This window comes from Lathamus discolor, chromosome 7, assembly GCF_037157495.1.
Source record: "Lathamus discolor isolate bLatDis1 chromosome 7, bLatDis1.hap1, whole genome shotgun sequence".
Lineage (NCBI taxonomy): Eukaryota > Metazoa > Chordata > Aves > Psittaciformes > Psittacidae > Lathamus > Lathamus discolor.
The window spans coordinates 15410628-15435372 of record NC_088890.1 but is presented as its reverse complement, the minus strand read 5'-3'; the positions used below and the strand labels follow the sequence as shown (position 1 = coordinate 15435372).

Sequence of the window (24745 nt, the reverse complement as noted above, 5' to 3'; positions counted from 1 at the left end):
GTGTAAGGGGTACAATATATTTTAGAAAACAGCTGTGACAAAGTCTGTATTAGAAGCTCTGAAGAGCAAGAACATGAAGACCTTGTTTTTTAAAGCACTCGCAGTATACATATCATATGTCTTGAGAAGTGCGGGCAAAGTAAAGCAGGTACAAGAGATGAAACAAAGCAAAAGCTTTGAATCCGTGGAGACAACTACTCTTCCAAAAGACCACCTTAAAAAATCAAAACAGTTGCAAACATATGCATTTTAGACTTAAGGCACACATGCACACACAAAAAAAAGTGACCACAAGATGTTAGAAATGGGAGTAAACAGATTCCCTGAACTAATTCCCAACTCAAATATGTCTGGGTTGCAATAAATCTGTATCTGAATGATTTAAAAGGGACAGCAATAAAAAGAACTGGATGAAGAAGTACAAGAAACTTGAAAAATCTTTGCAGATGAAGTTCCCAAACCTCCCAAACTCATTTATATCAAGCACTCAGAATAATTTCAGGTGGGCTTCAAAGAGCATAAATTTCTTGGGCATCATAAATCGCCACACATCCTACAGATTAAATATACAGCTGAGACTGACCATAACAGTGTCACTGCACAAAGGTCCAGCCCTAAGACAGCCTAGGCAAGAGTCTAGGGAGCTTTGAAAGAAAGCTATCTCCCATATTTAGTCTCCTATAGGCAGCCATAATCCATCCTTTCTCCTGAAACTTATCAGGAGGACACTTTAACATGGTACACCAGTGTCTTGTGTCTTCGTATTAACTCTTTATTTTCCCATTCTGCAGCAATATTCTTGTCAACTATTTCCCTGCTCTCAGCAGCACTAAACAGCACTGCTGGTTTCACCAGCACAGTCCTGTCCTGCATGAAAAAACAGATTGAATAATTTGGTTGCAAATTACCATCAGAAAAATAATTTCAATCTGAAAGCTGCTGGGGGGGGGAAGCAAGTAAGAGGAAAATTAAGCACACAGAAGCAAAAGCTAACTTTTAAGGATTTCTGTTCATTATTGATTCTTGCCACCTTCTATTCCCATCTTATTGCCTGCTTAAATACTTTTATCTCCTCTCCCTGCATACTAGTGGGAAAACCATGAGGGAAAACACCATACATCTCTGGGATCCTCCCATGCATCTTTGTCTACAGCTGAAGCACAGTATGTTCCAACAGTCTAGATGTATCTGTGTTTTAACTGTTTGTTTCTTGCAAGGTTGCACTGGAGTACAAGGAGTACATTCTGCCCTGCCAGCCTGAGAAAAGGACACTGGAAACACTTGGACTTCAATAAAACCTGACTGCCTATGTGACATCCCACATTTCATCTTCATAAGACAATAGGCAAGAACGAGCAAATTTTCAATTGGTGGCATTTTTCTGTTAAGACATTCTTTCCCAACAACAAAAAAAGTTTTAAAACATCTTACTAAACTTACACACATCATCACTGTACATACCCCTTAACCTTGAATAATAATTTGTCAAGCTCTGAACAGCCCAAAGAAGGGCTGTGGGTTTAAATACATTTTTCTAAACCTTTTTTTAGTGGCATTTTATTTCGATGCATGTTAGCTACAGTTGCTATAACAAAGGAAAACCTAAAATGACTCCAGTGAGCCTAAATGAAAATTCAGACAATATGTTTTCAGGGAATGGAATAAAGAAAACCTCAAACTAAAGAATTTAGTCATTTGAAAGAAAAACCTTATTTAAAGGCTAAAATAAATATTATTCATGGCTTCGCTGAAGACTTCCAACAGACCTTCTATTACCAGAACAAAAAGAAACAGCTTTCATGTGAACTCTTTGTATGTGTTGTGTATTGATACACACATTGTAGCTGGAGAGCAGCTCTTGTTTGAGATTCAGATATGCCAGGTAAGTTGAAAGCTTTGGGGTTTGTTCTTCATTTTAAATCACAAATAAGCTTTAAGAATAAACCATAAATAAGCTTTAAGAATAAATCATAAATCTTATAAAATATCATAAAGCCAATATCACTAGTAACTTATAATTTATTAATCAAGTTTTAAACAGAAATTAAATTCTTCCTAATAAGATATTTCTTAAGATTAAATTTCTAACATAAGTACTTATCAAAGAGATTAAATATACTTAAATAGGACTCTATTACAACTGATAATATTTCCTTAGAGCCAAAAACAACATCAAGAATCCCCAAATTCAAGTAAGTGGAATGAAAGGCCTCAACTGAACAATAACGTGAAGTGAGATGAAGGCAGGATTATTTAATCAACCACAAGTTTCACAATGGATTCTGTCCTCCTGGTTAGAATTATGTGACGTTTTCCAAAAGCACAAAGGTATCACTGGGGTTCAGCTCTAATCCCCCTTCCCTTCTCCAGCCCCCAAGATTTTTGTTACCCATCAGAATCATACTATTATGGATCAAAAGTCAGTAGAGTGACAAGGATTTCAGAAAACTACTGTTATTAGTAATTGCGTGTTTGATTCTGAAGAAGCCTTATGTTCAATGTACTACTTCATATAACTAGATACCATGTTTGGTCCAATTACATACGTACAGTGTCATTAAAATGAGTGGTATGTGCATCAAGAAATCAAATATCTTTTGAGCATCTTAACAAAGCCAGGTATTGCATAACTATATCAGTGGTTTATTGACTATTGCTGGAGAAAAAGCTGATTGTTCATGTAACCTGCATAATCTCTTATTTACCTCCTTTTTGTCCATTCTTTTAATATAAAATGCTAAGAGTTCTGCACAAATAATGCATTTAAAGAGTAGTTGCATTATTCTTCCGCTACTCAGTTTTCCAGTTCTTGGCCACAAAAAATAATCTGCACTATTTCAAGAATATGGGCTAAACGACAACAACATAGTTAAACAGGAGTAGAACTACAAGTACATTTTATAGCAGAAATCTGCTTCGATGTATGTAAAAAAAACCAACACCAAACAGATTTAGAAAAACACTGCAAAGAAATGTCTTTGTCCTTATGTATGCAGCATTAACCACTCTGATGTGCAACATCTTTCAGATGACCCAGGAGGAATCTTTTGAGTGCTTCCTTTTGAAAGAAGAAAAACACATACTCATAAACCCAGGAGAGACTGTCTTAACCTATTCACCAAGAAGGTTACAAATTGCATGTTAAGTACTTCAGCAAAACTGCTCAGAAATAAACGTTCCGTGTAACCACAAAACAAGAGCAGTAACAATAAATGCAAGCTTCATGCAAGCAGCTACTGATTATATCTTAAATGAACATATATGCTAAGTATTAGCTCAGTATAATGGTTTTTCACTCTTTGGCCTGCCTGCCTGGTAAAGCTTCTAAGGTTGGCTCCAAGACAGATGATTTCATATAAATATTCATGTACAGCATGTATGCATCAGGTACCAAGCAGTGGCACAGTGGCACAGGTAAGATAAACAGACAAGATAAGCAGGCAAGCTCTAATAAACAAACAAGCAGAAAACACCACAGTGACATGTACACACATGAAAAAAACAGTGGCTTTTTGAAGCCAATTCAGCTCAGAAGTAGCTGTGTCAGTAGAACAACTGAAGCTTACACTAGGAACATTATTAGCCAGCAGTATTACCAGCACTGCAACTTTACACTTACCTTTCAACTCATTAAGTTACTACTACAAGAAAGTATTCTTCCAAATAGCAAAAGAAAATCATTTTTTAATATATTACAAGGGCTGAAGAGGGGCTCTCACAGGCAGACGCCACCACCTACCTGAAGAATTCTAACTGTTAAGCACCACATATTCTTTTCAAACATGAATGAATCACTCGAATTTCTTCTGTACCAAGTGATTGAAGAAACTGTTAAAAAGAACTAAAAGGCCAAGACTGACAAACAACTGAAGAATCAAATTATAGTCTCTATCACAACCAAAACCTTTTGGTCTTAAAAGAATTAGCTTAAAAAAATTTTGTGCCATTTCATGCCCAGTTCCATATGGAATTACCTTGGCTAAGCATCCACAACTACATATTTGTCCATATTGAGTTCACTAATCATGTTCAGACAATTTCACTTAAAAAAGCCATAACCTCAAACACCTAGTCTCTCTTAGCAAGTCTCTTCAGGTCAAATCTGTACTATTGGAAAATGCCAAATAATTCTAGCTGAGGAAAGGGAATCCAGTGATAATCAGCACTATTAAAGAAAACAAATCCAACAACAAAACCACCACTAAGCAAATTTCTGGGAGAACTTGACGTCCCTTGACACATCTATATAGTTTGAACAGCTCTACTGTTTACATAAACCCAGCTTAATGCATTTTACCGCATGACTGTTCAAAGGAAGATATACTCAGCAACATCCAACATTGCCTTTCCATTCATAGTATGAATGGAAGCCAGTATTAACATGAAACAAAGATCTCTTAACAGCACCTGAAAGTAAAGCTGGTCAAATAAATGCATACCACTTTCTTCCCATCCTGCTGCTCCACTGAAGGAACATAGCTGTAACTATGCTAATAGACTCTGCGCCAGCTCATCTCTGCATGAATGAAAATTACTTGCCAAATGTTTACAGGATCAAGTTGTATACATAGGGTCTATATTGTAATCGTTATACTGGAAATAAGTCAATTAGGAAGAAAACCTGTGATGTCTATGGGAAGATCATTTAGATGGGTTTTGTATCCAAAATAAAGTGTTTAGTGTATCCTACATAAAAGAATCTAACCAAAACAAAGTATCTATTTGCTCACTCAACACATTCTACAGTATTCCAACTCAATCTGTGCACTCTGACGTGTAACAGAATTCCAAGAGCATATGAAAGAAAATAGATACACAAAGATGACAGTAATGAAACAGCACACCATTCATCAGTAAAAGGAATAAACCTTTATTGTATTTATTGACATACAGCTCCTGTAATTGACAAAGTTGTAGTAGAAGTTCCTATCAAAAAGGAACCATTGAAAATACAACTAAATGGCAAACCTTCCTATAAACCATCACAGGTACAGGCACATTTTATTAGGTCATATACTTGAAATGCACCACATAACTCACTGCAAACAAACTAACACACTTCCTTCAGTTTACTGGCAGTGCTGATGTAAAGAATAAGTATCCATAGAGTCAGTCTAACAAGAAACAAAAATTTGCAAGAAAAGGCACTACACTAAACAGAAAAAGTTTACCACAAATCTAAGTCATGGAAAGCAAACACAGATTACTACATTTTGTTCAGTATGAAAGCAAGTATTTCAAGCATAAAAGAAAATGGAAAGACTTATGGTAAGACTCATCAGCTATAAGATCTGTCATGTTACATCAAACCACACATCCCCTTCTATGCAAAGATGATTAATGCCACACCCCTATGGGCATATTATGAAAAACGGGACAGCAAACGTCCTGTTTGCTACCACAAACCAGTAATTTGAATCTTCCAAAGCAGGATTTAGCATCCAGAGCATCCTATTTAAAAGCCATAGAAGAAATCATCTTCCTTCAACATCCCAAATTGCCCACTTTAGACTGGATACAATATGGCAGTGCGGTCCCTTTGGTATCAGCCCAGAAGCTTCATCCAGCACTGAGCGCTATGATTGATCCACACTTCTGTGATATATTTATAAAGGATAAAACTGATTCTGTGAGCTAGTTTAGGAAAAAGTCTTGAATATTCTCCTGACAAAAAACAGAGTTTCCACGCTTTTGTCCACAGCAGCTAGGAATTGCTTATTTCTTCTAGTTTGTATCAAAACACTGTACGCAGCTTTGATTTTAATAAACAACATTTGATTTTAAGATCTTCCACAAGTACAGCTGAGGATCAATGATCTTAAGATCCTTTCCAACCCTAACTACTCTATGATTCTATTTATTCCTTCAAATGCAAATTAATTTTAACTGAATTAAAACAAGGGCAACACATGAACTAGTTAACAGTTACATGCCTTTTAGTTTCAAATTTATTACTTAAACTGTACAAAATAAACCATACAAAATATCTTGAGCAGTAAAATGCAGAATGTCTTGGACAAAAAAAAGTATCGCATTCCCATTTCTTTAAAGGCTACGGCATTTTGATCAATAAGTTGTAGCGGCAAGTTACTGTTTTATACCACTGAACCATATACTCACTTTTCAGAACAAGTGAGATCTGTCACTGCAATTGTTAAGGTTTATGTAACACCCAATTTCAAAAAAATACAAAAAACCAATCCCCAACCATGAAATATGCCACTACATCATCGTTTACTAAAGACAGACAGCATGTTCTGGTGGGTAATCATTATTATTCCCAACAGCTACACGTTTCTTTGAAACAAGATGGCTATGTTAAATAACTTAATGATTTTCTTCATATGCAGAAAAAAAATAGAACTGGGAGCTTGGTTATAAAAGGAGCACACAGTTAATATTAGTAGGATCTTTACTGTTATATTGGTTATGAAAATTAGACTGAGATAAACAGTTGAAAGGATGACCAAGAGCTTGGAAAGTGTAGTTTTGTTTAGCTATGCAAACTTCAGCAACTTCAAAAACATGAAACAGGCATCCGTTTCTGCTCAGAAGTCCACCTTACTGAAAACCTAACCATTATGTCAAGTGAGCAAACCCAGATAGCCCTGCCGAAATTAAATCCTAAACTGGACTGAAGGAGAAACGTATCAGATCATCCACAGGCAGTTTGGTGACATTTTGACAGCAGCACATTCAAGCAATCGACCAACTGCTCCCCACATGCCTCTGCAGTCCAGGAAAACTAGCCCTGTGTTACATCAGTCTGCCTTGCGCAGTCTCCCAACCAAAGCTGAAACCAGTTTAGATTTCACCACCACTCTCCCACGTATTGCTGATATACCCTCACATGGCTATATAAAAACCTAAACCAGCCAAGTGCTTTGTATTACTTGAAACCAAGAAGCCAAGGTACTAGAAGAAGTCATTACTGCAGAGCTGTGGTTTCCCATTTCTGCTCAGATGACCTGGAGGCAAGCTGCCAACACGGTTCCCCAGCTGCTCCCTCCTATGTCCTCCCTCATGTCCCCCAGACCTCAAGTGAAGCTAACCCAGCTTAAAGCTGCTTTTGCTGCTGACTCTACAACTCAACCCATGAGAGGACCAGGTAAAGACGAGAACCAGTACAAGACACACCAGCAATGCTGTGATAAGGGCAGGACCACTGCTTCTGACCACAACCTGCCCTTACCCAGGGGCAGCAGACACACCAGACTGCTGCCTGTGGCAAACCAAGCCTGGGGAAGACAACATGGAGCCACATGCTCAAACGGGGCATTTCCTTCTAAAACAATTACACAAATTCACTGCAATTCATTGTAGAGAACAGCAATGCTCCAGAAGAGCTCTAGTTCAGAAGTCTACAGTTTAAAATAATCAAAGTATTTTTATTTTTTTATTCCTATATTATTTGTGTCTCCATTTTAATACTAGCTTATGCAATCAAAACAAATGCTTAGTTAAATCTTCCCCTGAAGACTTACACATAGTTCAAGCAAACAACAATTTCTCTTGTCATGTTGCAAGGTTCTTTTAATAGGAGCCACTGCAAAACAGAGATAGGAAGGCAGGAATCACAGTGCATCACAGCAGGAAACATCAAGATGGTGACAAACATCAAAGAAATGAGTTTTCTTGAACTAGTAATATGTCAATTTTAGAAAAGGAAGAGAAAGTACTTCTCCTCCATCGCCAGGCAGCAGTGATTATTCTAATGCAACATAATAAGGCAAGGATATAAACTACAGATTACCTGCCTGTACATAACAGAGCATACCAAAAACTAATACATGCCAGTTGACATCACTTGTCTGTTGAGAAGTAGGCAGTCACCAATTACTAACAGAATGAGAATTTGTTTAATGATTATGCTAATTTTACTGAACTCTTGTTAGACAGATATACAGGCAGTATTGATGAGTTCCGTAAGGCTTTATAAGTATGGCTGAATTGTTTCAAAACAAATTAAACCAGAACATATTGTACACTATTTAAAGGAATACTAAAAGCCGGTGGCGAATGAATCCTCAGGATGAGCTCTCTGAATAAAGCACAAGTTTTCAGAACTGTAAAGACCTACAAACATACTGCTGCAGCAGAAAGCATCACGCTTATTCACACTTATGTGCATGGGAACCTGCACCCAGGGATTCTTACCTACAAACGCAGGTGACAGAATGTGCCCATCTGGCGTACAAGTGTTAGCACTTTACAAACCCTTACAGAGGCACATGCTGAATTGGGCATGTGTTAACACAGGTCTGCTCTAAAAGGCAGAGACTGAGAAACTGTCTGAGAGGACACACCAGCTCCACTGAGCTCACCTAGGCAGAGGCTGAGGAGCTTGGATTAGGGACACTGAAGAATGTGCTACACTGCTATTTCTACACAACCACCTATTGTACCTTTTTGTTGTTACTAATAAATTCTAATCTATCTACAGGAATAGAATAGTAAAAGATTGTCCATCTGAAGATTTAGTGCAGCGCAACATGGCCCTGAAAACAAAAGCAGCTGTTAAACTTTCAACTTGTAATTTCTCCTTGCTTGTGCTGGGGCTGCATCTAGTTTCTCTTTTTATCTCCTAAGATTTTTAAGTTCCTAAATTGAGAAGAAAATAGGAAGAGGTTTGGGGTTATTTTTTCACTCAAGAAGAATCACTACAAGCAATATCTGTCAATTTGTAATTATTTATTCATACACAATTTACGTGAGAAACAATATTACTTTCTCTTTCAAAATCATGTCTTGCCAAAGGAGTTTTATTTCAATATTGTCGTAGACATGAACTGCAGCTGATTTCAAACAACTAACTGTAAAAATACTCGGTATATGATATGGCCATATAAGCCATGCTTCTGCTGTTTAAGGAGAAAATACAGAGACAGAAGAGACTGCAGCGGGATGCACTTCTAGTCAGAATCAGAAGGTCTGACATTCATGTGTAATACACGCCAGTTCAAAGAAGCAAGATCCTACAGAAACCATTTAGAAAAAAAACCCAGTTTCAGCCTCAACCTGAACAGCCTACCCTGAATGTTAAAATTAACCTGGGAGAGTGAATGATTTAACTAAAGAAAGAAACCTACTGGAACTGACCCCAAAGTCAAGTCATGAATCAAACTCCCCCACTCTCCCCAGATTTCCTCACTGAAGTGGGTGAACCTTCCTAAAACTCGCGCACCAGCTGAACCGCCAACTTTGCGAGATAACTGGATCTAAAAATATGTGGCTCCATTGGAGCTTTTCAAGATTAAAACACAAATGCTGTGACTGCAGGAATTGAACATTTCATCCACTACCCACCACCTCAAAATTAATTCATTAATAAATACTGAAGAGGATCGACCTCCTCCACACCTCTAAACCAACATTCCTGCCACTAAAAACTGTATTTAACTGTAATAACATATTAACCACTATGCTATTTGTAGACATATAGTGATACTTCAACACCCTTCCTTATTTTTGATTCAGCATTTTCTTTCCTCTCTCAGTGGTGGAATCCCTCAGCAGGGAAAGAGGAATGTCAGGAGCACATCCATCAGTTCTGAAGTGGCTTGATGCTGTCAAGGATTTCTTTGCTTTATTTATCTCTTTCATTAAAACCTACCTTCTAAATATTTCCACAGTGACTCCAACACGAAATGGTACAGTTCTACTGCACTTTAACAAATGCCACAGAAACAGAAAAGGACTCCAGAAGACAGCACCAGGCTCACATATTATACATGGTTCTGAAACAAAGGTTTACAAAGCCATATTGATTGATTAAAAACAAGGAACAGCATCTATTCAGGAACCTTTCCCTTTCACCTAAGCCACAGCAATAGGCACATGAAAAACACGAAGTTTTAGAAGCACCTCAGTTATGTCTTGGATATTTCACACTATCGCAGATAAAACAGTAAGGATTATTTAAGCTTTGCTAGTCTCTTAGTAAATGTGCTCAGGGTGGAAGTAGGGCTGAAAACTCCTGCACTGCTATTTTAACAAAACTCTTAGCAGTTCTGAATGTTCCTGCTAGCTGTCTACAGCAAGAAACCCTTTTACTTCAAGAGTTCCCGAACATCTCGCCCCATAGGTGTCTGCCCTACTGTGTTCTTTTGATTTTATCTTGTACTCCTCCTTGTCCTTTTATAATCAGTCTGATTGCAAACTGATTGATCCCAAGCTTAACCTCTGCACTCCCTCAGAGATGATGCAGCATGGTGTGATGTTCCTATACTGCAGAAGTTATTTGGGTCATTAGCTCACGGAAAAAAAACCAGAAACTACACAATTCTGTTCCAATTTGCCTTTAAATCACATTTATAAACTCAGCTTTCTGATTTATCCTTCTGTTTACTTCTCATGCAAGGAAGCAGAGAAATGAATGAACTTGAAGCAAGTCCTTCACTCATTGCAGATTTAAAGTCTCCAGTAATGATTACAGACTTATTTACAGCTTGCTTACACACAGGGATTTTGACAGCTATTCTGTAAATACACTCGCCTACTCACTAAGCTCCATTGTAAACTACCAGGAACATGCACAGGGTCATACTTGAGCTCCTTCTGTCATCCTTATTCTCCTTATCTCAGAAAGCCAGAATGTGAGCCCATATCCTTGTGCACCACAAGGCAGATCCTACCAGCTACCACCTGGATATCTTTTTGGGTATTTGTGGATATGGTTCTGTGAGGACTACAGTCCTCAAAAGTAAAAGAGAAGATGGTAGAAGAATGTTGTCTTGAACAGTAAGAACCTGACCTCAATATCCCACTTCCCACACCTTGTCAGCCTATTGGTCAACAGTTGTTTCAGTCAGGCTGCTAATGACCAGCCACCAAATTAATCAGGCCATAGCCAAACCTCTGACAACCTGCATCCTGCCATTCCACCCAGAGGAGTATCAAGGCCTCTATTTACATGCAAACACCAAAATATAAATCCCTGCAAATTAAGTGACAGCACACTTCTGACGCTGAGAAGCTCCCTAATGCATTCTGCTTAGCATTTAAAGGCTGACTGAGCAGAGCCGGGTCTACTCCAATCCCACTAACGTTCACCTGAGCAGTGCAAACCCAGCCAAAATGCTGCAGGCTTCTTATTCCCTGCGATTACAGGAAAACCTTCTGGTTGGAACAACATGCGTAAGGTCATGTAACAAACAGGATGTCGAGTAAACAGAGCAGCCTGCACAAAGCTGCTAGTCCCCTCAAAGTGGCAAACACCCCCCACCTAATTCAGAAAGCAACTGCAAAACTCTTTTCCCCAGCATTAACAAAACTTCAGCGGAATAAAACAGTATTAAAAATGCTTATTGTACATCCATATGTGCCCAAGAAGCTTTATACTTCAGAAATCAATTTTCAAAGCCTTTGCTTGGGTAAAGGAAACAAGAGTATGAATTCACAGATTCTGCTTTTGTCAGTGTGCTAGCCACCAGTAGCTCTGCTTTGCATTAGTAATTAATTTTAGTCAAATTATGTTCATTTTGCTTGTTTAAAACTTCAAAGCTTTAGGAAAAGCATACTTTTCTGACCTAAAAAGTAAGGGCTTTGAAGTATCTGATGAAAATAAACTCTCTACCATACACAACTGAATAATCAGCTGCAGAAAATACCATAACACATTCCCTGCCTTTGCAAATGAAAGGAGATTGTTAGTGATATGCACCACGCATTCAGCAAGTGAAATGAGCTATCTTCTCCACATAAATCAGAAATACGCTCTTATTTTAAGTATCTAGAGGGGAAATTAATAATTTTGTTCTCATCTGAAAAAGTGTTTAACTTCATAATTTTTTTACAGGATTAAAATTGTACTTTTATGCAACTGTAAAGAAATGCTTTATATATTAAATACAACCAGGAAAAAGTAATTCTTAAACTATTTTACCACCAACCTCTGCTTTTCAGAGTAACCCCACTATCAATTTGTGTACACTGCATCCTAATTTAAGCTTCCTGAATCATCAGGAAACACAAAACATGGTCAACAGCTTGATCAGAAATGCTTCTGAGTTTCTGTCTCAAGTAAACATATCTATCAGAGCAGCATTTCATGCCTACCATACCCTGGAAGAATACTTTTTCAAGTGGTAGAAGTTACAGGTATCTTAAGAAAAACAGCAATAAAATGCCAATTTAGACAGTCTGAGCTCCCTTTCTCATCACAGAGAAGCAAATAAGAAACATAATCACAGTTTTTTTATTCCAGCTCTTTAATACTTGAAGTCAAATCATGATAATTTCTGTGCTACCTAATTATGTCATCACAGAAGATTATGAATTTGAGCACTAAGCACCACAGCACTCCCAAGCCACAAAAAAGCGAATGCCCACAGCAGTGGAATAATAAATACAGAAAAGTATCTACAGAAACAGTTCCATTGCATGCCTAAGTCACAGCAGGTTTATCAGAATGGACTTAACAGTTGCTATCCCGGAAGCACCAAAAACACCTACCTGTATGCAATTTTTGTTTAAATCTGAATGCTTCACATCTTTTACTGTTAATAAATCTTGCTTCTAATTTGACCATTTGACTTAGACTGACATGAAGCAAACTCAAGTAACAGACATATAGGAGCAAGATAGCCTTCTGGCTGCTTGGGCAGAGGTAGGGAGACACCAGAAACCCCCACAGAATAATTGATGAAAGTATGCCTTTACTAGGAAGCCGAAAGTCATGAACTTTTTCCCTTCCTTTGCAGGTAATTTCTTTATTAAATAATTTCTCCATTATTCACACTGGAAATTCCCCCTGCTGCCATGCTCAAATCTCAAAAGCAAGCCTAGGACACTATGAGCAGCATCGTATCTTAATCATCAAAGACTCTGACCTTAAAGAGGATTTCTGCATTTCTAACATCACCAATCAAACGTTTCCAGGAAATAACAGCCTATTTCAAGTCATCTCTAAAACAAAGCAATCTCTGATTTCTTGCTTTCTGGAAATGCAGGCACATCCGCTGCCTGCACTCAGCCATGTGGAATGACTGAGACTTGCCAAGATGTGGAAGCTGGGTGTACAGTAAAAGCTAATCAGTGAGCAAAGTGAGTAGGGGAGAGCAATCCTTCATCAGAAGCATGTTCGTCAAGTAGCTCTTTAAAAACACTACCTGCTTGCCAGATGATAACATTAATCAGACACTAAGTGAGAGAGGTCACCAGCAAAGCCAATGCCAACACAAAATGGCTACTTGTAAGGACAGCAAAGTAATGAACAAAGCCTTCAGCTACCAGCAGAAATCCAGTCTGTGACCAGCCAGAACCCCCTGCACAAGGTGGGAAGTGACAGCTCTGCAGCGTCAGAAACTCCCAAGTGCTCCTCCTAGCCCTGGGCTCCTCTGTGGCAAACACCAAGCAAGACATCCCATCTCCACTTGAAACCTCCCACTTCTATAGGAATGGCCTAAAAAATATCCTAGGCAACTAGCTGTGATGGGTGTTTTTTCGCAATATCTCTGTTACTAGACCTTTAAAGGAATAAGATATCTTACTGAGGTCAAGGACATAAGAACATGCATTTTACTTTATAATCACAAAATCTCATTTTATTTCACTCGACAGATGTGTGGTGTGGGATGAGGCACCTCTGCACCAGTAGAAGAAAACACCAGAAAATGGCCAGACATTACAATTCATGGTCTGCAACAGGCTGCAAGACTGCAGAGAACTTAAAACTCATTTCCCATCTGACAGACTGAAAACTCTGCCATGTTTTTGTCACCTTGGGTAGACTATCAGGAAGGTAGAAGATTCTGAAAATGGACTGACCAAAATAACCTCTCCATTACTTCTACAGAGAGGAAAAAAAAGTCAGAGTATGTACAGTTCTGAATGGCACTGATAAGCTCAGTATAAATCACGGCCTGACTATATGGAGGGAGAAGAAGGAAAAGGAGTTTAACGTACTGGAACAGAAAGTCCAAGCCAAAAGGATGATGGTATTACTTCACTGATTAAGGATACTGGGAATATTCCCAGCCTTGTTCCTAGTGCCTTATTACAACCCATGCTGCATCTATCAAAATACACAACATTCACTGCATTCCCTCACTACAAAGCCAGTCATTACATCAGAGAAGGCTATCAGATCAGCCAAGCACTTCTCCTTTATAAATTCAGGCTTCCCCAGTCTTCACATTCCCAACCAGCTCTCCTTTGTTTCTACGTGTGATGTCCAGTAGGGCATCCCATTTTCAGCTCCTCAGTCATCTGCCCTGGGAAGCTGTTATCAACAGTCTCCAGTAACCTCCTGGATTACTTGATTACTTGTTCCCTGCTGCACCACCAGTCCAGCAAATACTGGAGCAAATGAAGCCCCCCTTGAGGACCACGGTGTGCTATTATGCGGCTTTCTACAGTCTTATGAAGCTTCATCTGGTTCTTGCTGATCAACCTGTCTGTAGCAGACATGTACAATAATACTTGTGTGCCCTCTAATCCTGAACTCAAGACTCTCAGCTGGGTCATCAACCCTCCCTAAATAGAGTGCCATGCGTTCCAGCTGCTCTCCCAGATAACCTTTCACATAATGCTTAAAGCAAGCTCTAAATATCGGTTCCTTTATTCCCAAAATTTATGGCGTTACTTTAGACTACTTTAATCCGAGCCATTTAACTGAAAAACAAATGCAGACTGAAACTCTGCATGAAAGAATTCAATTAAATAGATTCACTGTTTCCAATATGCTTGGAGTGGCAGAGTTGAAGAAGCTAGAAAATTTAAGGGGAAATAAATTTCTCATGCCATCTTCAGACCATTAGCAAGGAGTATGTTGACAATAAAAAGTATATGGTTGCTTTTAATGGCCCTTTCATCTATAATTATTACAAATATATATATCTTTCACCTATGTCTATCATTGTTATCTTTAATTTGCACATAAAACTTCTCCTATAACTGGAATTTCCCAGACATTTTTATACCACCTTTTTTCCTTTTTGCACAAGGCAGTAACTGCTTTCTTGGCTGCCACTAAATTAGCAGATGTCAAATTAAACTGTTCTTTTGTCCACAGATCCCTCACAGGAAGATCTCAAAAGAATGATGAAGTTCCACTAGTAATCTGTGCCTGGTTTTTAGTTTGCAGCTTCATATTTTTTAGCCAAAAGTCTTGGACAAGCAAACCTAGCAACCATGATCAAAAATCTCACTTAATTCTCCATAACTGACTATTCCTACAAAACTTTTGCATCTTACAAATAATTTAAATGGACAAGACTTAGACACCAAAGGTAAAGCAACTACAGTAAGAATGATTCTCTCTCCTCCTGACCCAAATTGAGATGATGGTCATTGCTTATATTCCTCCAGGTCTATCTACTCCTACAATACCTTGCCATTTTTCATCTTTCCCAGTTATTGTTATGAACTTGTTTACTGTTCCTGAAGTATTCTAAAGGCACACTGTACAAATGAGTGTTTAAAGTTCTGCTACCGATGCTCCCAAAATAGCCATCCATTTTCAGACAAACCAAATTTCCATCTAGAGCTTAATCATTAAAAAGAAAATAAAAAATAATCCTTTTGTTCCAAACTAAATTACTGCCCCCGGGGGTATTCTGCCTGTTCCACCTTCCTTAAGACAAACAGCCAAATATATAAACTCCAAATGCCTAGGCACTTTATATAGTCACATCTCCACCCTAAAAACACAGAAAGCGTACTGTGAAGTTGCAACATTTATAATGACTTCTCTATAGCCTAATTTAGCTGATAAAGATGTGCACATAACCTTTGGTCCTTCACTTGCAAAGAACATGAAGCTATGGTGCTTTTTATTGCAAAAAAAGCCGAAAACCAAAATCCAAATACTTAATTATACGAAGATACAAATAGTAGAGGCAAATTTCATCTACTTTGCTCTCGAGGGCCAATCAATAAAGCGCTATGCAACAAACCAAAATGCTGTTCAAAACACCCCTTAGGGCTGGAGCATATGCACCAAGGAGCTGTTTTCCATCTTTTTAACTAGCTGCAGGCAGCATGCTCTAAGAAAGGAATCTTTCCCCTAAAGTCTTGTTGCTCAAAGTGGCATGAATTTCCACAGCTGAAGAACAGTTTCTTAACTCAGGAAAAAGATGCGACCTTTGTGCTGTTCTTTAAACATGGCTGATGCAGGCTGGTATTTTTTCAGGAGCTTAATCTAATGGTAAAATAATAATGAAAACCAACACCTCACAGAAAGATTTTGAGAGAAAAGGGGGATGTGAAGTCATCAGGGGTTTACAATGCCTTAAAATCTGTAATGTTTTCTTGAGGCTTCAAACTGCAGGTACAGAGCAAAGGGAAAGCAGAGAAACTCCCAGGCTGTCTCCTTCCCCAGAACGACACCTGGTATCACCAGGGACCAAAGTGATGGTCACTTGGCCATGTCAGAGGCCAACCCCACTAGTTACCTCCAGCTTTCCAGATGCTTCCCTTTGTCTAAGCCATCAAAACCACCCAGAAAGAGAGGCTCAGATCTGATTCAGTGACCACACAACATGTGCCAGGGCATATACCCCGTACGTACAGTCACTAAAGCCTTGGACCACCACAGAAATAAAACATGCAATTCAATTTTGGGATACAGACTCTTGTAATTTAGAAAACCTATGAGCAAGTGGAAACAGACCAGAGACATGGAATTTATAAAAACCCACACTATGTCTAATCTGTTCAACAAACCAGCACCTTTTAAATAAACAAGACAAAAAAAGTGAAAGTCAAGACCTTTCATTTAACTGGAGATACAAAAAAGTGTTCTAACAAGTCAGTTCAAATACTCACTGGTTTTTCAATTCCTTCACAGTCAACACTTAGCCACTAATTATACAAGAATATCATGAAGGCTTCAGCATACAGTTTAGAATCTGTTTTAAGTATCGTTCATGCAACAGAGACTTCAACAGCATCTATTCAACAGCACAGCATAACTCCACTATTAAGGATTTTTTCACAACAGTCAATCTTAATTTCTCTTCATTTCATAGCTACTCCTGCTGTGTTATCTAGTTAAAATAAGATCAGTAGCCAGTTATTAATTATGGATCAATGTTTAATTACCAACTCCAAAGTTACTGTCATAATCAGTTGCACAGATAACATGATTTCTATGTCCTGCGTTTTATTAAAATGCTATGGAGTAGGGTAGGGCTGAGGATACAGCAAACTGATTCACAGATGGCTATAAATTGGCTTTCCCGGCAGAGACTATTAAAGAAGGGAATTTTCTAGAGAAAATCCCTAGGGTACATGCTCATGCTGCAGATTAGAGTCTCAAATACGCTCAGAAAGACTGCGTGGTCAACAGCAACAGAAAGAAAATAAGTCTATCAGTTGGGGTTAAGTCATCCTGGAACTGTAACTGTGAAGGAGTCCCCAAAAATAAGGAGGGGGGGAATCATATCTCTAAGCACTATATGAATACATTTCCAATTTTTGCTGAAAATGAATCTTCCAAACAGGAGAGGGGAAAATATAGCAGAGAAATCATTCACTTCCAAGAAACAACCAAATCCCAAGTGTTTCTAAACCCTCATCTCACTTTTCTGTTTTCCCAAAAGAGCCTCAACATCTTCACACATTCTTCATAGCATCCTTGCTGGCAGCCATCAGCCAGAAAGACCAAATGAAAGCGTGAAAAAAAAACCCCAACAGAAATAAAAAACCTGCCACATGCACTGACAACACTGCAGAGAAAAATGGGAGGAAACAATCACTCGGATACCAGTAAAGAAAACACAGAGCTTGTCAACTGACAATTTATATAGTGCCTCAGGAGGCAGATCAATGAAAAAAACATTTGCTTTTACAGCAAAAACTTTAATGAATACTAAATATACCCAAGCAAGGTAAGGAGTCTCTTTGGGGGAACTGCTTGGGAGTTCAGCTGGAGGGCCAGGTGGAAGAGTTTACTCATCCACAGCCAGGTTTAAGGCTGTGGGTGTTGCAGCTAATTCTCAACTTAATGCCATATTCATGAAGGCTGTCTCTTCTTACCTCATTAGCCCTATCCCCTGATTATAACTACATGAGGTACAAAGAAAGGTAAATAACTACAGCAAACCTTTTCTACTTCAAGATAAAGCAGTGAGTATCTGTGCCAGAGACAGGTTGCTCTCAAGGCAGAAGTTCCATGAGTATAAAACTAACTGAAAAAAAAATAATTAAAAATAAAATAAAAATAAAAATCACAGTCTGGGTTATATTTGTTTTCATTCCCTTCTTTTATTTCAAAAAAGCATCCAATAACCATGTGTTTAATGGAACTTCCAGGGAGGAGTGGGACAAACATCTGCTCCTCTTTGGCATTGTCTAGAGTTTGACAAGAGCTTTCCAGTCATTTGGTTTAAGTACCTGTAGAAAAAACTGTCTGTGAAAGTCTGTAGGCTTAAGTATTTCCTGCTTCTGAATGTGAAATCCTAAAAATGATAGCAAAACTGTCAACCAGAAAAAGCCAAACAGGGAAACAGTCTGAACCTTCAAGAAACTTTTAAGAACTTAACACAAAGCCAAGAAAAAGCAAGACTTGGGCACTGAAGTAGCTTCTGAAATACTGAATTAAAAGTTATTTTCAGTAATGCTTTCTGTTGCATGGAAATCATTAAAGTCCCAGCTGATAGCTTCTTAACAAAGACAGAACTTTCTCTGTTCAGTATTAATGAGGCTTTTTAGGTACTCAAGCCTAGGAATTTAACACATCTGCAGTGAGCAACCTTGTACAGATCCCTATTTTTAACATATATAGCATGCAGCAGATTTTGTAACAGGAATATTGTTTAATTCAATCTTCCCCCTCTTTTCTTTAAAAACAACTTTTAACACTCATGAAATCTGGAAATGTTTCAGCAGGACTGAGGACAGTTTTGAAGGCCAGGACAGGGTTGCACAACGCAGTGGCAATCTGCTCACTTAGAAAACTGAAGAGTTACCTTAAGCATTTTTTCTTCTATGATTCTGATTTAATTGTTCCTCATTTATATTCATCGCTGAAATCATCTGCATCTGAAGCTGTTCTGAAAACATAGCATTCTCCCAAAGGGCCCGATCCAACTCCCATTCAAATAAACAGCCTTCAATGGAGCCTATTTGTTGCTAGCCAACAAGATTGAATTCTGCTGCAGAGTGGTCCCCGGAGCGTTTGTCACAGCTCTTTACAAATATTGCTCCGGTAAGAACAGGTCTAAATACGCTTGTCCACATGCACCACATACAACTGAAATCTACCTTTTATCTTCTTGCAACAGTTGGTCAGATTTAAACTCCAAAAGCACAAAGAACTGAATCTATCAATATTAAAAACAGTAAAAAATGTCCAACAGTTATAAAAAGGTAAAGAGCCAACGGGAAAGCAGAAGGACAATAAAATATTTTCATGTGATAGGTTCAAGTACCATTTATTCCACCCCTAAAATTAAGTTACACAGAAGAATGTTTTGTGTGTAGATTGTAATGATAGCATACAACCAACTTCTCAAAAAGCTTGTTTCAACGCAGCTATGAACAATATCAACATAAATAATAATAAATTAATAAGAATTATATAATAAGAAATTTTGAATAATGAGAAATTTTGCAACAGATAAAGTGTGCAAATGCCAACCGTAAGTCATGAAGATGATGAGGAAAGATTTTAAATCTCAGCAAGCATCTACTCACACAGGGTTACCAAAACAACAAAGACACACATTTCTTGATTACACCCTCACCATATGGAAGACCCCATTTGTGAAAAGAACAATGTGGCAGGCTTTGAGGACAGGTTTTGCCAGTTTATGGTAAATAAATAAACAAACAGTGGAACTTCTGGTCTGAGTTAAATAGGGAATGACACAAGTGAGAAAAACTCTCTCAGTGCAAGGACTCTCCTACTCTTCAGATGATTTATGCTATTTTGTACGGCTGAAAACCAGACTCTAGCTGATGAATTTATTTGTAGTTTAAAGTCTGAGACAGTGGAAGATTAGGATATTATTTAGATGGGAATTGGATAATGTAACGCTGCAAAAATTAAGACCTTTCTACAGCAAAGTTTTATACTTTGAATTTAAGATCCTGATTTGTTGTTATACAGTATCGATGTGGTTCTTGAAAGTAGTCTAGGTGGCAAGCACAGATCTTGCGAGATGCTCTCAATATCTGTCAGCGTTCAGAAACAGAATAATAAAATGTGATTTATAATACAAGTTCAATACCTGTATTCCACAAAAAACGCACAAATATGAAGTTTTTTTAAAAGTTGGGCACTTTAATATCCCAAGAATACTCTTCAGAACCTGAGCTGATACCCAGTGATTTCAATGGGGTGCCTTATGGGATCACTCCATGCTTTGCGAGATAACAGAATAGACCACCAACTCCTAATTTCCACCTGCACCTCAAATCCCCATTGCAGGGCCAGGTAAAGACCGAGCTTGGAACTGAGCTCAACCAAAGCACCTTCCGCGCTTCACTCTCAGATGACTGCCCAGACAGCACTCCACACTCAGGCCATACAAAATCCCCCCACATCAGAGCCCTACAGGAACAGCAGGGACATATACAAATCCAGGGAGGTTACTTCTGAATTCAGCTTTATAGGATCACTGTCACTTAAACCATGATGGCAGGAATGCACCTTCACCTATGTAATGTATAAGCACCAAACACTGTTGGGGCTGATAGGCTTGCTTATCAACATAAACAGAGTTAAGTATGTATGCCTACAGACAAACGTATGTATATGCACATTTATGTGTATGGATATATACAGAAGTACACACACTTTCCTTCTGTGTGTGTATATTAAACTGACACGCACTAAATTAACTAATCAATTGCACCAAACTGCCAAATAACCATTCTGACCATTAAAAAAGGAAAGTTGGGCACAAAAGATTTCATTTAAAACCGAGCTAGCTAATATCCTCCAGGTTAAAAGGTAAAGCACACCGAACCAGATGCACAATGCAAGTTATGTTCAGCAGCAAGACCAGGCTTTACCCAACAGCCATCCCATGCAGCCACACACCGGCAGCAGTGCCTGCAGAGCAGAACCAGCCAGAAACACGCCTTGTTTGCTCCAGAGGCTTTTGCTTCTAGGAAAATACTTATGCTTAGAAGCGTTAAGGAAAGCAGACTCTCCTGCAGCTGCTGATCTGATAAAAAGACAATATAAAGAGGCTGGCTGCCAAAGGCGATAGAGCTAAAACGTCCATATCTCATTTTACCACAGCGTATCTGCTGTTGAGGTGAATAAAGAACTGCTATACCAAGGGAGAGAGCCTGAGCATGAGCCCTTCAAGAAGGCCCATTTACTCTTTCCCATCACACTTCGGAGATTCAAGACCACCGGGAAGACAAAGTGATGACTGGCCTTTCCGGGTTATCAAAACTGTGGTCCAACACTCCAGCCGGACCTCAGCCACCTCCACAGTGCTGCCACCTGCAACGTGGTTAACTAAACGGTATTAGATCACACACGGCACCCCTGTTTCTGCTGCGGCAACAATCACACGTGCTCTCAGTTTCAGGGCCAGAGCTGGCGCTTCAGGTCACGCTTTGGCCAGACCTGGCACCGCCTCTGCCCCGAGCCGCCGGGCGCCAGGCGCGATCGGCCGGGGCCGCCCGCTCCGGTTATCTCCGCCGCCAAGCGCACAGCGCGGCTCCGGGCTCAGCGCATCCTCCAGGCAATACACCCGCAGGACAGCCCGAGCTCCACCACGGCGGACAGCGAAAGGGCTTCCTCCCGCTGCGAGCCGCGCACAGGGACGGCTGCGAGTCGGGGGAGCCCCACCGGCCGCGGGGGGAGAGCGGCTTCGGGGGGTGCGGAAAGCAGCGGCTGAGCGGCCGAGGAGCTGGGTAGCTTCTGAGAGGCTCCCCAGCGCTCCTGCTGCGCTCCCGCCGCCCTCCCTCGGCACCTGTGCCAGGAACAGGGCCGGCGGGATGCGGCGGCCGGGGCCGGGCTCACTCACCGGGAAGCTGCCCCGCAGGCGGGCGGATCTCAGGGCCAGGATCCGCAGCACAACCCCCGCCTGCCCAGCCAGCGGAGCCGCCATCTTAGCCGCGCCGCGTGCTCTCCCGGCGGCCGCTGTCTCCGCCCTGCCCCGCTCTCCGGGCGGAAGCTCGGCGGGGCCTCAAGGCGCCCACCCCGCCGCAGGGGGGGAGAGGGGCCGGGCGGTCAGCTGCGAGGGCCCGTGAGGACCTCTTAGGATAGGGTGTGCGGGCGAGCCGGTGCGAGGGGAGGATTAGGGGGTGACCGTGGTGAGCGCGTCTGGGTGCGGCCACAGTAGTGGACAACGATGTGCGGAGGGGATGGGGAGTGTGAGGTGAAAGCCTCGCACTGCGAAGCACTGCTTTGGCTAGTTTGCTTTCTCACTTTCTTCCTGTTTCTCGTGACTAAAAGCCCTTTTTTAGGAAATGTTAAATTAACCCAAGCTAATAAGCCCTAATAAGGCCTGCTGGGATCCAGCTGACTCTTTGTAGGAACTTTAATCTGAACTCCACAAAATGCCTCTGTTCGTTCTTTATCCACAGGTAAAACCTGTTAGTTAAAGCCACAGTTGAGATGCTGAACTGAGGCCCACCTGGGGGACAGTACTTAAGGCCAGAGCCTTGGTAACTCATGACTTATCACATAGATATAAAATCTGCCATATGAGTTCCCAATCTGAGCTATGGTTTCCTGAAACCGAGTCCTAGAAGTGAGAGCTGTGAAAATGATAAAATGGTTTGGACCTTAAGATCATTGATTAAGCTATCCATGCGGACACAGGTGAAACCTCAGTCTGATGCAAGCTCAAGAGTCAAATGCTGTTTATGGCTACAGTCTCTAGGTGACCCCGCTGAATATTTCTGTTTCTAGTTAATGCATGCTCCAGATAATCTACCTATGAGTAATGGAGAGCTGACTTTAGTTTATGCAAATCACCAGTGAACAATGATGGTTTGGGGGGAAAAAACACAAAAGATGAGATACCCTTGCACTTCTACAAAGGTTCATATAAAATTCACTTATATTGAGTCATGCAGAGTTTAGTATTCTATCCAGGCATTAGTTATGCTGAGCATTACTTAACACAGTTGCTTATGATGAAATAGTTGGATAAACACAACAGTCAAATCCCCATCTTTACTCCAGGATGTGAGTGGAACAAAGGAAAATGCTCCTGTCAGTGCTTAGAAAGTACACTCCTAAACGTGTTTAAAAAAAAAAACCAAACACAGAACCGAACAATTCCCCTTATTGGAATTTAATCAGCCAATAAATTATACTCCTATTAGAAAAAAAAATAAATCTGCAAGTTCATAAAAACTGAGGTGCTAGAAAAATCTGAAATTGGACAGTTTTGTCTTTGTCATGACAATTTAATACAGTGTGTTTCAATAAAGTATCTGAAGATGCAGCTTTCTGACAGCATTGAGCAGTAATGTATGGTACCCAGTATTAACCGAAGTGTTACTGTGTGCTTGTTCTTTCAGTGTTATGTACTGACTTTGGTATTATGATGGAGGAAATATAATTTCATTTTTAGTCTCATGATTGTGGCTTGGTAAGCACAGTGTTGCCTATTCATACAAACTATTATGGCTGTCTGCATTAGGTTTATATATATAACAGGTATATAAGCTTTCAGATAATGTGTGTGGATTGCATGCAAGGCTATCATTTAATGCTATGAGGAGCACTTTCACTGCGTAATATAAATAGTGGAGAACCTTCTTTACTATATTTTTTATTGTTTGGATTTAGTAAATGGAAAAACATGGTGCAAACACCCAGTCTGGGTTAGTCACCAGGATATGATTCTTTTGTATCTCTAGGGTAGAAGATACCTGATCTTTAAAATCTGAGGAGAAAAGATACGAAGATTCATTGTCTTCACATTCAGTTTCCTTCTGTGTATGTGTAAACCAATGAAAATTTAGATTGAACAGGTCTCTGAAGCAATTTGCAGAGCAAGCAAGAACCAGATTTCTTGGAGTATGGGATAGCAAGACGTGTGTGGGTGCATGACAGAAGAGACATACATTATGAATTATTGTTAGGAAACTCACTTGGGATGCAGGAATTTGGGAACAGCCAAGGAGTTGTCCGAAGATGCAAATGGGGGGGGGGGGGGGTGGAACTGCAAAATAAAAAAGGGAGGGAGAGAGGCTGATTTCAAAGGAAACCTTCTAGGTTTCCAAACATTCCTCTCTGTATCTTATCATGGGTGTGCAGCATTTGAGGGTGCTGCCCTTCTGGTATCTTCCCCAGGATGCATGAAAAGCTAGATTGTAGCTAAGTGTTTCTGCAGTATTCTACTTAATGTAGAACAACCAGTAATGTTTTTTCAATTAGGTCTAAAAAACATTGTATACAGCATAACTCCTCAGAGCTTAAGCCTAAAGAGTCGATACAATTCAAGTGAAAATATTTTAAAAAACCCAAAAAATAGTCAACTTAGCACAGTTAAACCACAATTTTAAGTGTTTTGGCATTTCCTCTTCATTGTAGCAGTTCTTGTTAACAATGAAATAGTGTATTCATTTTGTCATTCAAACAGTTTACCTCCCAAACCATTATTTGCTAAAAATGGATGTCACACCCAGCACATGAATAGTGTATCCAGCCGTTTAGAAAGGTTGTTTATCATTAACTTTTCATTTAGCCATAAAACCATTGGACAAAGACAAGCTCATTATAGAGAACAGAGCTGAATGGTGGGGGTTTTTTCTTAATAATTCTTCCAGAGTAACATACCTGAGTTTGTGCTAATACATGTCAGGAATAAATCCACTATTG

The 24745-nt window shown here is 39.7% G+C and overlaps 1 protein-coding gene across 1 annotated transcript in view; it reads right to left on the bottom strand.

Annotated features, from left to right (window-relative positions):
- SUCLG2 (succinate-CoA ligase GDP-forming subunit beta) overlaps window positions 1–22083 on the bottom strand; it is a 125653-nt gene extending 103570 nt beyond the window's left edge. Inside the window, exon 1 of the mRNA XM_065687355.1 lies at window positions 21933–22083. Within this exon, the coding sequence (XP_065543427.1) occupies window positions 21933–22016 (84 nt within the window). The 5' untranslated portion in view covers window positions 22017–22083. The remainder of the gene's footprint in view (window positions 1–21932) is intronic.
- Between the last annotated feature and the right edge of the window lie 2662 nt (window positions 22084–24745).